The 14,283-nt window shown below is 43.9% G+C and overlaps 1 protein-coding gene across 2 annotated transcripts; it reads left to right on the forward strand.

The window, feature by feature from the left end:
• Window positions 1-4,054: 4,054 nt before the first annotated feature.
• LOC308131544 (secreted frizzled-related protein 3-like) lies at window positions 4,055-13,273 on the forward strand. Of its 2 annotated transcripts, XM_080498304.1 has the most exons (7): window positions 4,061-4,464; window positions 6,596-6,631; window positions 7,835-7,894; window positions 8,728-8,796; window positions 10,781-10,985; window positions 11,081-11,144; window positions 12,303-13,273. In XM_080498304.1, the coding sequence occupies exons 1-7, from the start codon at window positions 4,140-4,142 to the stop codon at window positions 12,360-12,362; spliced, it is 819 nt and encodes a 272-aa protein (XP_080354430.1). In that variant the 5' UTR covers window positions 4,061-4,139; the 3' UTR covers window positions 12,363-13,273. The 2 variants fall into 2 exon arrangements, with proteins under 2 accessions (XP_080354431.1, XP_080354430.1); XM_080498305.1 differs by lacking the exons at window positions 6,596-6,631; window positions 7,835-7,894 and having other exon boundaries at window positions 4,055-4,464.
• Window positions 13,274-14,283: the final 1,010 nt, after the last annotated feature.

Raw genomic sequence — 14,283 nt, forward strand, 5'->3', positions numbered from 1 at the left:
TGGATCAGTTTGGTTCAGTTTGGATCAGTTTGGTTCAGTTTGGATCAGTTTGGTTCAGTTTGGTTCAGTTTGGATCAGTTTGGATCAGTTTGGTTCAGTTTGGTTCAGTTTGATTCAGTTTGGTTCAGTTTGGATCAGTTTGGATCAGTTTGGTTCAGTTTGGATCAGTTTGGCTCAGTTTGGTTCAGTTTGATCAGTTTGGCTCAGTTTGGTTCAGTTTGGATCAGTTTGGTTCAGTTTGGATCAGTTTGGCTCAGTTTGGTTCAGTTTGGATCAATTTGATTCAGTTTTGTTGACTTGGTTCAGTTTGGATCAGTTTTGTTGACTTGGTTCAGTTTGGATCAGTTTGGTTCAGTTTGGTTCAGTTTGGATCAGTTTGGTTCAGTTTGGTTCAGTTTGGATCAATTTGATTCAGTTTTGCTGACTTTGGTTCAGTTTGATTCAGTTTGGTTCAGTTTGGTTCAGTTTGGATCAATTTGAGTCAGTTTTGCTGACTTTGGTTCAGTTTGATTCAGTTTTATTCAGTTTGGTTCAGTTTGGCTCAGTTTGGTTCAGTTTGGATCAGTTTGGCTCAGTTTGGTTCAGTTTGGATCAGTTTGGCTCAGTTTGGTTCAGTTTGGATCAGTTTGGTTCAGTTTGGATCAATTTGATTCCGTTTTGTTCAGTTTGGTTCAGTTTGGATCAGTTTGGTTCACTTTGATATCGAGGAGTTTCACAGTTCCCTCTCCTCTGACATGTCACATGATGTGGTGACATCATCACCCTGGTTCGCGGTCAGGGGTCAAAGGTCGCGGGGGGGGGGGAGCAGTCGGACGGTGAAAACATGAAGCGATTCAAAGGACCGGGACGGAGGAGTGGAGGAGTGGAGGAGTAGATCAGATGACCTTGAGACGTTTCTACCGAGTGTAGCTCTAGCTGATCTGACGCTTTCTTCAAGTCTTTCTGCAGTGAAAACAAGTTCCCAGCGCAATCGTGTCGTATTTACCTTCTCCAGATAAGAAAGAAACACCTTGTGTGTGCAGAACGTGCAGAAGGTGCAGAACGTGCAGAACGTGCAGAAGGTGCAGAAGGTGCAGAACGTGCAGAAGGTGCAGAACGTGAGTCGGTGGTGTCTGGTGGTGATAAGAAGCCGTCCGTCCTGCAAAGCAGAACAAAGAACCGATAAGGGAGCGTCGGGCCGTTCGGTGGATCTCGACTCCCAAAGTCTTGAAAAGCCGCCAGGAAACTGAAGAACGACGGTTTGGAGCCGCGGCCGTCGGCGGAGATCAGGTTCCTGTTCGGCTTCCAGCTGGTTTCTAAATTGTTTATTCCAAGTCGTCCTGAACTCTGTTGACCCGGCGGCTGGATTGAGTCTTGTGGATTTTCATGGAACAGTTTTTGGGACTTAACTGTGAATTCCTTTTTCTTTTTTCTTTGATCTACTTTGATCCTGTCGCTTTTAAAACTGATTGTACATCAATGGTTCACAACCTAGAGTCTAGATTCTAGAGTGTAGAACCGCAAACAATGATTAAAAATTTAGATTATCACTTAAAAAAAAAAAAAAACAGACACTTTATGGAGTTTATGGAACAAACTGCCTGAATAGTTCTTGATTTGCTCGTTGTGGCTTCGTCCACCACAATGTGCTGAATTTGAACCAGGTTATTGTCAAATTCTTGGCTGTTTCTGACAGTTTTAAGGAGGTTTGTACTTCCTGTTTGGAATTTCAAACAGCTTTTAGAACTGGTTATTGAATTTCCTTCGCCAACGACTGTGAGGCAACCAGCAAACTTTTTGTCCGCATGTCTTTAATTATTAGTTTGTATTTATGTATTTTAACAACTTTTTGTGAAAACTACTCACCCGAATTGCATGAAATCTTCAGGGATGATTTGTCATCATCTAAGAATCGAAGGATTGGATTTTGGGACATTAATGTCTAAGCGTTTCTGAATAAATCCTGAAAAACTAAACAAAATTAAAAATCCCATGCAAAGCGGATGAGAGAGGCGCCACATGGAGATCAAAGGAGATCTGTTGTCATGGAGACGCTCCCTGCTCAGCGTTTCACACAGTGATGTAGCTACCCGGCAGGCTAGCTTGCATCGATATGAGCTAACGGCGAACATGCTAGCGATGCTAACTCGGTTCCTCAAACGAGCGTGGTGCTGGCGAAGGTCTGCCGCTCTACCGAGTGTAGCTCTAGTTTTAATGGCCGCTCTACCGAGTGTAGCTCTAGTTTTAATGGCCACTCTACCGAGTGTAGCTCTAGTTTTAATGGCCGCTCTACCGAGTGTAGCTCTAGTTTTAATGGCCACTCTACCAAGTGTAGCTCTAGTTTGTAGGCCGCTCTACCGAGTGCAGCTCTAGGTTTAAGTGGACTTGTTTGAGACAGTTTGAGAAGATTTGGTGAAACGTCTTCAAAGGTGAAGGTGAGACGAGGTGCTTTGTGGAACACTCAGTGGCTTTGTAGGATTTTCAAAGCTTTTAGAAGCGTCCTTTGATCATCTGGCCAAAGTAATCTAGATTTTGAAGTCTTCTTGTCGACCAGCGTTTGGCGCCACCGTGATGATTTGGCGAATCGAGGAGCTTCTCTGGAGTCTGAGCCGCTCGTTGGAGGTTGAAAGCCTCTGGGTTCAGATGTTCGGGGTGAATCGGGGCTTCGCCTCTCAGGATCCTGATGTTTAAACTATTGTTGCGTGACGCAGAATCAACAGGCCGGTCGGATGATGTTACCGGTTTGATTCCACATCTGGCTTCAATAAGGCGTTCGGGGGAACTTGGAGCCGGGCTCAGAGCAGCGGAGGAGCGGGGAGGGGAAAGGGAGACGCACTGAGCTGCAACCATTAAAAAAAAAAAAATGTCCTAATGAAAGACCTTCAGGCCAAAAAGAAAAAAAAACAAAAACCAGGAAGCAGTTTCGGGTCACAAGTTCAAGACGTTTCTGTGACTTCATTGTGAAGCGGCGCGGCCAAACCTCGCCGATCTGGGGTTTGGCGGAAAAAATGTTGTGTGGGACGCTGCCCGGTGCTGGCCGAGGTCCCTGAACGCACCGCGGCTCTGTGCTGCTGGGGAGAAGAGGAGAAGAAGAAGAGAAAAAAAATAATAATAATCCAACCCAAGATCAGGAGAACTGATCTGAGACTGAAAAAACAAGTTTGAAATGTTTCCACACCGAGTCTGAGAGGCTGAGAGCAACGCCAGGAACTGCAGCGTCTAGAAAACCACATCTAGTTCATGCTGGGGTTCAATCCATGGGACGTTTCTGCTTCTGTCCACCAGGGGGCGTCTGCAGTGTTATTGAGCTTCACCCTTCACTCTGTTTCTCTTATAAAACTATAAAAGCTCTTTGATTTAGGAAGTTAATTCATTATAATGGTCACATTGCTGATTTACTGTACTGCTGCTCTATAATCTCGTGTTAGAGGAGGAAGATGCTCTATAATCTGGATTAGAGGAGGAAGATTCTCTATAATCTGGTGTCAGAGGAGGGAAGATGCTCTATAATCTGGATCAGAGGCAGAAGATGCTCTATAATCTGTTGTTAGAGGAGGAAGATGCTCTATAATCTGGATTAGAGGAGGAAGATGCTCTATAATCTGATGTTAGAGGAGGAAGACGCTCTATAATCTGATGTTAGAGGAGGAAGATGCTCTATAATCTGGATTAGAGGGGGGTGCTCTATAATCTGGATTAGAGGAAGAAGATGCTCTATAATCTGATGTTAGAGGAGGAAGATGCTCTATAATCTGGATTAGAGGAGGAAGATGCTCTATAATCTGATGTTCGAGGAGGAAGATGCTCTATAATCTGGATTAGAGGAGGAAGATGCTCTATAATCTGATGTTCGAGGAGGAGGATGCTCTATAATCTGGATTAGAGGAAGAAGATGCTCTATAATCTGGATTAGAGGAGGAAGATGCTCTATTATCTGTGTTTAATGAGGAAGATGCTCTATAATCTGGATTAGAGGAGAAATATGCTCTATAATCTGGATTAGAGGAGGAAGGTGCTCTATAATCTGGACTAGAGGAGGAAGATGCTCTGTAATCTGGTGTTAGAGGAGGAAGATGCTCTATAATCTGGATTAGAGGAGGAAGATGCTCTGTAATCTATAGTTCCAGCTGCTCCAAAGCCACACTAAGCGTTGTGTCGTCATGGTGATCACGTGTGATTGTTCCGCCAAACAGAAACTGTCTCCCACCAACTCTGGTTCTCCTTGTCGCCCTCCAGGAACCGGCTGTAGTCCGGACCTGCTGTTCTTCCTGTGCGCCATGTACGCCCCCATCTGCACCATCGACTTCCAGCACGAGCCCATCAAGCCCTGCAAGGCGGTGTGCGAGCGCGCCAAGCAAGGCTGCGAGCCGGTCATGAAGCGCTACAACCACAGCTGGCCGGACAACCTGGCCTGCAGCGAGCTGCCGCTCTACGACCGCGGCGTCTGCATCTCGCCCGAGGCCATCGTCAAGGCGGAGGGACCAGGTAGCTCACGTCTGGGTTTGTTTGTGTGGCGGGGTGGTGGGGTGGCGGGGTGGTGGGGTGGCGGGTTAGCGGTGTGGCGGGGTGGCGGGTTAGCGGTGTGGCGGGGTGGCGGGTTAGCGGGTTGGCGGGGTAGCGGGTTAGCGGTGTGGCGGGTTAGCGGTGTGGCAGGTTAGCGGGGTGGCGGGTTAGCGGGTTAGCGGGGTGGCGGGTTAGCGGTGTGGCGGGGTTGCGGGTTAGCGGTGTGGCGGGTTAGCGGTGTGGCAGGGTGGCGATGTGGCGGGTTAGCGGTGTGGTGGTGTGGCGGGTTAGCGGTGTGGCGGGGTGGCGGGTTAGCAGTGTGGTGGTGTGGCGGGTTAGCGGTGTGGCGGGTTAGCGGTGTGGCGGGTTAGCGGTGTGGTGGTGTGGCGGGTTAGCGGTGTGGCGGGGTGGCGGGTTAGCAGTGTGGTGGTGTGGTGATTTAGCGGTGTGGCGGGTTAGCGGGGAGGCGGGTTAGCAGTGTGGCGGGTTAGTAGTGTGGCGGATTAGTGGTGTGGCGGGTTAGTGGTGTGTCAGTGTGGCGGGTTAGTGGTGTGGCGGGTTTGCGGTGTGGCGGGTTAGCGGTGTGGCAGAGTGGCGGGTTAGCGGTGTGGCGGGTTAGCGGTGTGTCAGTGTGGCGGGTTAGCGGTGTGGCGGGTTAGCGGTGTGGCGGTGGAGCTCAAAGGGTTCCAGGTTGAGGCGGTTCGGACGTTTTCCACTCCAGAGACATCAAACACTAGATGCCACGCGGCCGATCAGCGCCTGTGGACACCACGTGGTCATGGTACCGCCATCTTGGAGAGGTCTCCCGCCATCTTGGAGAGGTCTCCCGCCATCTTGGAGAGGTCTCCCGCCATCTTGGAGAGGTCTCCCACTGGAGCCCAACATAGAGATGCAGGCTAGAAGATCCACTAGAACATCCTGGTTCTCTGACTCTTCCACCTGGAAACACAGAAAATTCCTCATTCTAAAGCCGAGGAGAAGCTCTAAGACGTGGAAGACTTTTTTTCCATGCGGTTTCCACGGTACTGCATTGAAAGTACACGTAGATATACAGTATTTGGATTTGAATCCGTGCACACCAACGTGCAGGTTTGAGGAGTTCGGAGCCCCTGAAGTGACGGAGACCAGGGTTTTTCTGCCTGCGACAGATATAGCATGAGTCATTTCCTGTCCGGCTTCGTTCTCAAAGAGCTCCTTGATACGAGCCCCCCCCCCCATCCCCCCACCCTCCCACTCCACCCTCCATAATAACCCTCAGTGTCCTCGGGCCCCTCCAGGCCACAGCAATGGCCCCCGGCCGCCCTCTGACCTCCGGAGGCAAACCACAGTTCTGCTGCTCTGTGTTGCGTTCACAGACAGTGGGACATTAGAGTTTCATCAGCTGCACTCTGTTGTCGCCTCGCAACACCAATGCTGCGAGGAAGGAACTTCAGAATAAGAGTTGTAAAGTTGTTTTTGTCGACACACAACGGTCGTATCACAAAGTTTCATTATTACAATTTAGAATCAAAAATGTTTTATAGCATTTTTTTGCGAGTTGCATTTTTTTATATATGTATTTTGAGTTGAATTAGTTGTAGAATTTTAGCTGTCGTGGTTTCAGCCGTTTACATTTTGGATTTTCCTTTTTAACTTTTCTTGTGGTTTAAGCGATTTTAGAGGTTTAATTCATTTGACCATTTTTAAGCAATTTTAAGTTTGCCATTTTGGATCAACAACACAATGTTTGAGGGTGAAAATGAAAAGCTGTCATTGTGTCATTTGGTCACTTTATAGCAAAAAGGTTCTGGGAGCCTCGTCTTAGCTTTTTCATCTTTTTTGACTGTTTTTAGCCGTGAGCTATTTTGCTATTTTTGCGTTTTTAATTCTTTTTTGCCAAAAGATTGGAGTCATTTTGAAAATGTGTTGGGTTTGCGACTGAAATATGACATTTTGTATATTTATAGATAGATAGATAGATAGATAGATAGATAGATAGATAGATAGATAGATAGATGATAGATAGATAGATAGATAGATAGATAGATAGATAGATAGATAGATAGATAGATAGATAGATAGATAGATAAACGAGAAATACTATGAAGTGACTGTTTTGTGTTTGACTCCGTAGATCCGTACTACCAGGACCCCGCCAGGTGTAACCCAGGTGAGGACGACCTTTGACCTTTTGAGGAGCCGATCACTTCCTGTTGGTCTAAAAGACGGCCGTTTAGTGGTTGTAGGGCAATTTGCTGCACAGCGAGGAAGGTCCCTGGTTCAAGTCCAGGTTGGACCAGTGAAGATGACACAAGTTATTTTTGAAGTATTTTCACACTGATAAAGTTACACTTAGGGTTGTAGGGTTAGGATTGTAGGGTTAGGGTTGTAGGGTTAGGATTGTAGGGTTAGTTTTGTAGGGTCAGGGTTAAGGTTAAGGTTAGGGTTGTACGGTTAGGATTGTAGGGTTAGGGTTGTAGGGTAAAGGATGTAGGGTTAGGGTCGTAGGTTTAAGGTTGTAGGACTAGGGTTGTAGGGTAAAGGATGTAGGGTTAAGGTTGTAGGGTAAAGGATGTAGGGTTAGGGTTGTAGGGTAAAGGATGTAGGGTTAGGGTTGTAGGGTAAAGGATGTAGGGTTAAGGTTGTAGGGTAAAGGATGTAGGGTTAGGGTTGTAGGGTAAAGGATGTAGGGTTAGGGTTGTAGGGTAAAGGATGTAGGGTTAGGGTTGTAGGGTAAAGGATGTAGGGTTAGGGTTGTAGGGTAAAGGATGTAGGGTTAGGGTTGTAGGGTAAAGGATGTAGGGTTAGGGTTGTGACGCTGCTTTATACAAAGATTGTTGTAAAATAGGTGTAAACTTACATTCGTCTTAAAATCAGTAAAACCGTCTGTCCGTTTGTTTCCACATTATCTGATTTGACGTTGCTTTGATCTCAGCTGATAGATGACATACGCTGAGCAGGTCACTGATCCATCACAACATAAAAACTAACAAAATACGCCCAAACCAAGAGCAGAACAACAGACTTTGATCAAAGTACCGACTCACTTCGTAAACCCTTGTTTCGTCATCATGGCTCAGTTTGTGGAAGTCTTTCAAGTCGGTCACTTTTCATGATTCAATCTTAAATTCTTCATTTAACAACCGTCACCATCAGAAGCTTTAACTCTTTCAATGCGACTGAATCGTCCTAATCGAGGCCAAAACAAGGAAACGAAGCAGAAAGTTCACGTCTCGGAAGGAAGAAGAGTGAAAAAGTCACGTAAAGTGCAGATACTTGGAGGAAAAAACAAAAAGGTGCATCATGACAGTGTGTTTCCGTCCAAACATCCAACGTAACCAGTCGACTCTCTTTTCTGGGTTCAAACCAACAGAATCAAGTCCAGACTTCCCAATGGACTCCAGCAACCTGCACTGCAGAGGACCCAGCGGAGGTAAAGACCGCCCACCCCGCCGTCAGGCTCCGCCCCCTTCCAGTGGAAACCAGACTCCAGGTTTCCTCCTAACCCAGACTCCTTTGAATTAAAACACAAGTTCAGGAGCAAAGTCCCAAACGGTACGAAGTCCCTGAAAACGGTAACGTGTCGGTCTTCGTCTCCATGGAAACAGAGACAAATCTTTCTGAAATGCGTAGTACTCTACTTTTTTTTTTTTTTTGTCACTTTGGATCATCAACAGCGGTGGACTGTTGGTTTCTTGACCGTACCTTTACCGTTCAGTACATCGTCCAGAAAGTACGTCTTGGAACCAGGAAGTGACGGAGTGACTGTGGTTGTTTTCTCCGCTCTGGTTTCTGGACGTCACGAAAACACGGAACCAACTTGTGGTCTGGGTTTCAAACGGCAGTAGGGTTCTGAGTGTGAGTCCTTGTGACCAAAAGCTGTGAGGCTCTGAAGGCCGATGCCGGTAAGAAACCAACCGAACCAACCGCCAGTGGGTCTGTAGTACGAGTTCCACCACCACTGTGCCGCGATCCCAGACAGCTGAAGGTACCCACATATTTCCGTGGACCGTCAGAGGGTGAATATGGAGGGACGACTTTGAACTTCAGTTTTGATGTTTGATGTTTGATTCCCCGCCGTTTACCCGAGCAGTTTGCGGTTTGGAACCGACTTGTGAACCGCGGGCTTCCTGTGCTAACCTCTCGGGCCGCCGCCGCCCATTAGCCTGAATCGCTAGCGAGCCTCGGTAGCGGGACAGAGACCCGGGCGGCTGAGATCTGAAGAGGTCCTCCTGAAGTGCTGACCAAGGTTCTCTTGCGTTTCAGTCGACCGCTGCAGATGCAAGGCGGTCCGGATGTCCCTGAAGACCTACCTGAAGAACAACTACAACTACGGTGAGTCGTCTGGGACCGGAGGCGCTTCTGTCATGTGACGCCTCTTGATCACCAAGACGTCATGCTTTCATCTGCATTCATTTATATGTTTGTTTGTTTGTTTTTCATTCAAATATTTTTTCATTTAGAAATTAATGTATCTATTTATTTGTTTATCAATTAATTAATTAATTGTTTTTTTAACCTTCTCAACGAAAGCTTTCGACTGCATGTTTTTATTTATTTATTTATTTATTATGTATTTATATAAATATATATTTATATATGAATTTATCTTTCATTCAAATATTTATTCATTTAGAAATTAATTTATCTATTTATTAATTAATTAATTATTTTTCAACCTTCTCAACGAAAGCTTTTGACTGCATGTTTTTATTTATTTATTTATTTATATAAATATACATATATATTTATATATGAATTTATCTTTCATTCAAATATGTATTCATTTACAAATTAAATCATCTATTTATTTGCTTATTAATTCATTAATTTATTTATTTATTCTTGTTTTGGAAGTTGCATATCACTGCATATATTAATTTATCAATTTATGTATTTGTACATATGTGTGTATTTTACTATTTTTAACTTTTCGGAAAAAATCACTCACCCGAATTGCGCGAAACCTTCAGGGATGATTTATCATCATCTCAGGACGAATCCATGAGATTCTGGACGTTAGCGGCTAATCACTTCCAGAAAAATCCCCCCCAAAAAAACAATTAAATAAATGTTCCCGTACAAAGCGGATGGGAGCGGCTCAAAGGAGATCAGCGTCTGTTGCCGCGGCGACGCTCCCTGCTCAGCCAGCGCTTCACTTGGCGACGTAGCTCCCTGAGCTACATAGTTAGCATTGATACGAGCTGGCGGCTATCACGTTAGCGACGCCGACGCGGTTCTGTAGACAAATATGGCGTTATTTGCATAGTCCTGCGCTCTACCGAGTGTAGCTCTAGCTTGACTCGTGTCGGTGGGCGGGGGAGGGGCAGAAACATCCCGGTCCAAGTCTTTTTTCCTCAAATCAAAACCTTCTTTATTCCACTTAAACGTCCGACTGAATTATCTTGGAAATCTCAGTGAACTGGGTTGACCTGTTGTTCAGATTCATTATTTCTCTCAGGCCTGTTTTATTGCCCCCCACCCCCCCCCCCCCCCCCCCCCCTCCACACCCCACCACCCCTCCCCCGACGGAGATTAAATTAGACAGGGAAAAAGACAGAACCTCAAGACGCAGCAGGCGGACGAGTTGGCAGATCTTCACACGCGTCGTTCTTCTGGCCACAGAATCTGTTTGGCAAAAAAACCCGAGGTTCTGTTTCCAGTCGTCACGGAACAAGAACCCAGAACGAGTCCAGAACGCCGACATGGACTGGAACAGAGTTCAGAGGAGCGCCGGAGGGTTTCCCCCCCCCCCCCGCTGGCGGTCTCTTTGTTAAAACGACCTCCGTCTCTGTTACTCGGACTGGATCAGGTCATAGTTTCAGATGAAGTCGGTTTCTGTTGAAGTAACTGTAACTATGCAGTATATTACCCTCATGAATACTGGTGAATAACATATTTGTGGGAAATTCATGTGGTTGTTCAACTCGCTGGCCCGTCGTCACACCCGGGGTCAAATTTACTAAACTTCCACGAAGGCAAGATCAGTGTTTTCACTATGAACACGTCTCTATGAACTCGTCTCTATGAACTCGTCTCTATGAACACGTCACTTTGAACTTGTCACTTTGAACTCGTCACTTTGAACACATCACTTTGAACTCATCACTTTGAACACGTCACTTTGAACTCGTCTCTATGAACTCGTCACTTTGAACTCGTCTCTATGAACTCGGCTCAAAACGAAGCTTCAGCGTGAGCCGGGGTTTTAGAATTCCCCCACTCTGGGACCCGTGTTCAATAAACCCTGTCTCCACGCTCGTGGACCCGCCTCTCATGGACCCGCCTCTTGTGGACCCCCCTCCTGCGCCCCCTGCAGTGATCCGGGCGAGGGTGAGGGAGGTGAGGAACCGGGGCCTGGAGCCGACCGCCGTCATCGAGGTGAAGGAGGTGCTGAAGTCGTCCCTGGTCAACATCCCCCGGGAGACGCTGACGCTCTACTACTCGTCCTCCTGCCTGTGTCCCCCGCTGGCCCCCGGGGAGGAGTACCTCATCATGGGCTACGAGAACGAGGAGACGTCCAGGTACCACCCCCTCCCCCACCCCCACCCCCGGGATTATAATCTGTCCCTGGGTGAGGACTGACGGCCCCTCCCTCCCCCCTCCCTCCCTCCTCCAGGTTGCTGTTGATCGACAGCTCAGTGGCTCAGAAGTGGAAGGACCGGATGGGACGCAAGGTGAAGGTCAGTGGCGGGATAGTGCACACTCAGCAGGTTTTATTTACAAAAACACAAAGTTTTCCTTTCAGCAGTTTTCTTTTTCACAAAAACACAAAGTTTTTCTTTCATCTCGAGTTAAAAATAATCATTAAAACCCACGAGTTTTCCTCTTCATTCAAACAGCACTGAAAGCAACAATAAAGTTAGAAAATGTTTTAAAAGATTTAATTTATTAAAAAAAAAAATTGGAAATAATAATCAAACTAAAAAGAATTTCAAAAATTTAAATAATAATAATGAAAAAATGATTGAGGAAAAAAATATTTAAAAAAATGTAAATAAAAAGAAAATTCACTCTCCTGCAAAAGGAGCTAAAATCTAACTAAAAATGAAGTGTTAAAAAAGTTTAAAATGAATAAAATCACAACAAAATGTAAACAACAAAAGTAGTTTGAAAAACATCTAAAAATCACTGAAAATGGGAAGAAATATGCTAAAATATCTCAAATGGCTTAAAAACTGCAAACTGCTTAAAATGGCTTAAAAGAGGAAGGTAGAAGAGCAAAAAACCAGTAGAAAGAGTTGGTGGGGGAAAAAGAGTTTGGGAAAAAAAACTGGAAATAAAAAAAAAAAATTCAATGGCAAAATAAAAAAAAAATTAATAAACCAACTTAAATTTGCCATTTTTTCTAAATGTTAAAGAGTAAAATGAGCAAAATCGGTTTCTAAAGTCTCCAATAAAATATTTGCTGTTTTGAGGCTCTGGGCTTATATTAGTATATCTAATAGTATAACAGTTTTACTTTATTTAAAATAAAACTTTTCAACTTTATCAAATGTTATTTACATTTTAAGTTGTTTTTATCTTTTTGCAGTTTCATTAATAGTGCAGTTTAATCGAGAGGGACACAGAAAGAATAAATCCATAATAAACTACAGCAAGAAGAATAAAAACAGTCAGAAAACTTTACTTTTCATCTGTTTATTTACATTTTAAGTTGTTTTTATTTATTTATTTTACATTTTTAGGATCCAACTTACTTTTTTTGCTTCATGATGATTTTAATTTGGATGAAAATGGTTGAAAAAGGATCATTTTATTCATCTTAAAGTATCAGAGGTTCTTTTGATTGTAATTTGTTTTCTTCTCATGTTGTTGTTGTTGTTGTTTTGTGTGTTTAGAGGTGGGATCAGATCCTGCAGGGGAAACGCAGAGCGCCGCCGCCCCGGAACCGCCACTGAGACCACACGGTGTGTGTGTGTGTGTGTGTGTGTGTGTGTGTGTGTGTGTGTGTGTGTGTGTGTGTGTGTGTGTGTGTGTGTGTGTGTGTGTGTGTGTGTGTGTGTGTGTGTGTGTGTGTGTTATTGCACTATCACAGGCTGTTGTAGCTGAATGTAGTTCATCGTTTTTTTGTATTTTTCTTTGCACAGACATTGTTTAGTGTGTTTTTAAAAGTGTGCGTGTGCGTGTGCGTGTGCGTGTGTGTGTGTGTGTGTGTGTGTGTGTGTGTGTGTGTGTGTGTGTGTACACTTGAAGCACTCGGTCGAGACCAGAAAGGAGGGGAATCTTTTAAACGTGACACTTTTAATGGAACTTTACATTTTCTTTGGGCTCCACTGTTTGTTTGTTTTTCTTCTTCCTCTGGTTTTCAAAATAAAACATTGACTTTATTCAGTGGAGGAGAAGAAGAAGCGAGAGGAAATGGATTCATGGATTACAGCGAGGATGCAAAAACAATTCAATTAAATTTACTTTAGAATGACAACAACGGTGAAAACATGAGATTGAAGCGACTTTCAGCAATGAGTCGAGTGAAAAAGGTGAATCGTTTCAACACGAATTGATGCAAAAAGACGACGGAAATAAAGAAATGACGGCAGGAAAAAAAGAAAAAGTCGTTAGAAACGTGACTCAAAATGATCAAAAGAATGAAGAAAAGCTGAGAACTGAGTCACGACAGGTAAAGAATTCCAGTTTGGACTCGTCGTCTTTCATTTTCTTTCCGACTCGTCTTAAAAGCCTGCAGATCGTTTCACCCGTTTCATTTTGTTCGGGTTTTTTTTTTTTGTTGTTTCCTTCCTGTTTGTATTGTTTTTGAAGACATAATCGCCATGACGACCTGTTTTTACTGATTAAATCACATGAAACAGACGACGCCGTTTCTGCGTCGCTTCTTTCTGCTTTCAACTTTCGTTTAATGACACAAAAAAATGACTCTTCAGAGTTTAAAATTTCACAATAAAAGTCTTCGGTTCTTAGTTTGTGGTCAGTGTAGATCAAAGAGTAAACGATCAGCTGGATCTAGTGGGAGGAAGATGCTCTATAACGAAAGAACAATCAAGAGCTACACTCGGTTAGCCGTTGGCTCAGAGCAACGCTAACGAGCCCGTCAGCTAGCAACGTTGCTAGCTGATGGGCTCGTTGGCTGAGAATAAAGTCAGAATTCTGAGTTTAAAAGTCAGAATTCTGAGAATAAAGTCAGAATTCTGAGTTTAAATGTCAGAATTCTGAGAATAAAGTCAGAATTCTGAGTTTAAAAGTCAGAATTCTGAGAATAAAGTCAGAATTCTGAGTCTAAAAGTCAGAATTCTGAGAATAAAGTCAGAATTCTGAGTTTAAATGTCAGAATTCTGAGAATAAAGTCAGAATTCTGAGAATAAATGTCAGAATTCTGAGAATAAAGTCAGAATTCTGAGTTTAAAAGTCAGAATTCTGAGAATAAAGTCAGAATTCTGAGAATAAAGTCAGAATTCTGAGAATAAATGTCAGAATTCTGAGAATAAAGTCAGAATTCTGAGTTTAAAAGTCAGAATTCTGAGTTTAAAAGTCAGAATTCTGAGAATAAAGTCAGAATTCTGAGTCTAAATGTCAGAATTCTGAGAATAATTGTCAGAATTCTGAGTTTAAAAGTCAGAATTCTGAGTTTAAAAGTCAGAATTCTGAGAATAAAGTCAGAATTCTGAGAATAAAGTCAGAATTCTGAGAATAAATGTCAGAATTCTGAGAATAAAGTCAGAATTCTGAGTTTAAAAGTCAGAATTCTGAGAATAAAGTCAGAATTCTGAGTCTAAATGTCAGAATTCTGAGAATAATTGTCAGAATTCTGAGTTTAAAAGTCAGAATTCTGAGTTTAAAAGTCAGAATTCTGAGAATAAAGTCAGA

This window comes from Blennius ocellaris (assembly GCF_963422515.1).
Source record: "Blennius ocellaris genome assembly, chromosome: 6".
Lineage (NCBI taxonomy): Eukaryota > Metazoa > Chordata > Actinopteri > Blenniiformes > Blenniidae > Blennius > Blennius ocellaris.

Excerpts from the sequence above, each read along its gene's own strand:
- LOC308131544 (XM_080498304.1), top strand. The coding sequence starts at position 4,140 with ATGGTGATCACGTGTGATTGTTCCGCCAAACAGAAACTGTCTCCCACC. Across the intron at positions 4,465-6,595 it reads CGTCAAGGCGGAGGGACCAG|ATCCGTACTACCAGGACCCC; the intron begins GTAGCTCACGTC and ends TTGACTCCGTAG. Across the intron at positions 11,145-12,302 it reads GGATGGGACGCAAGGTGAAG|AGGTGGGATCAGATCCTGCA; the intron begins GTCAGTGGCGGG and ends TTGTGTGTTTAG.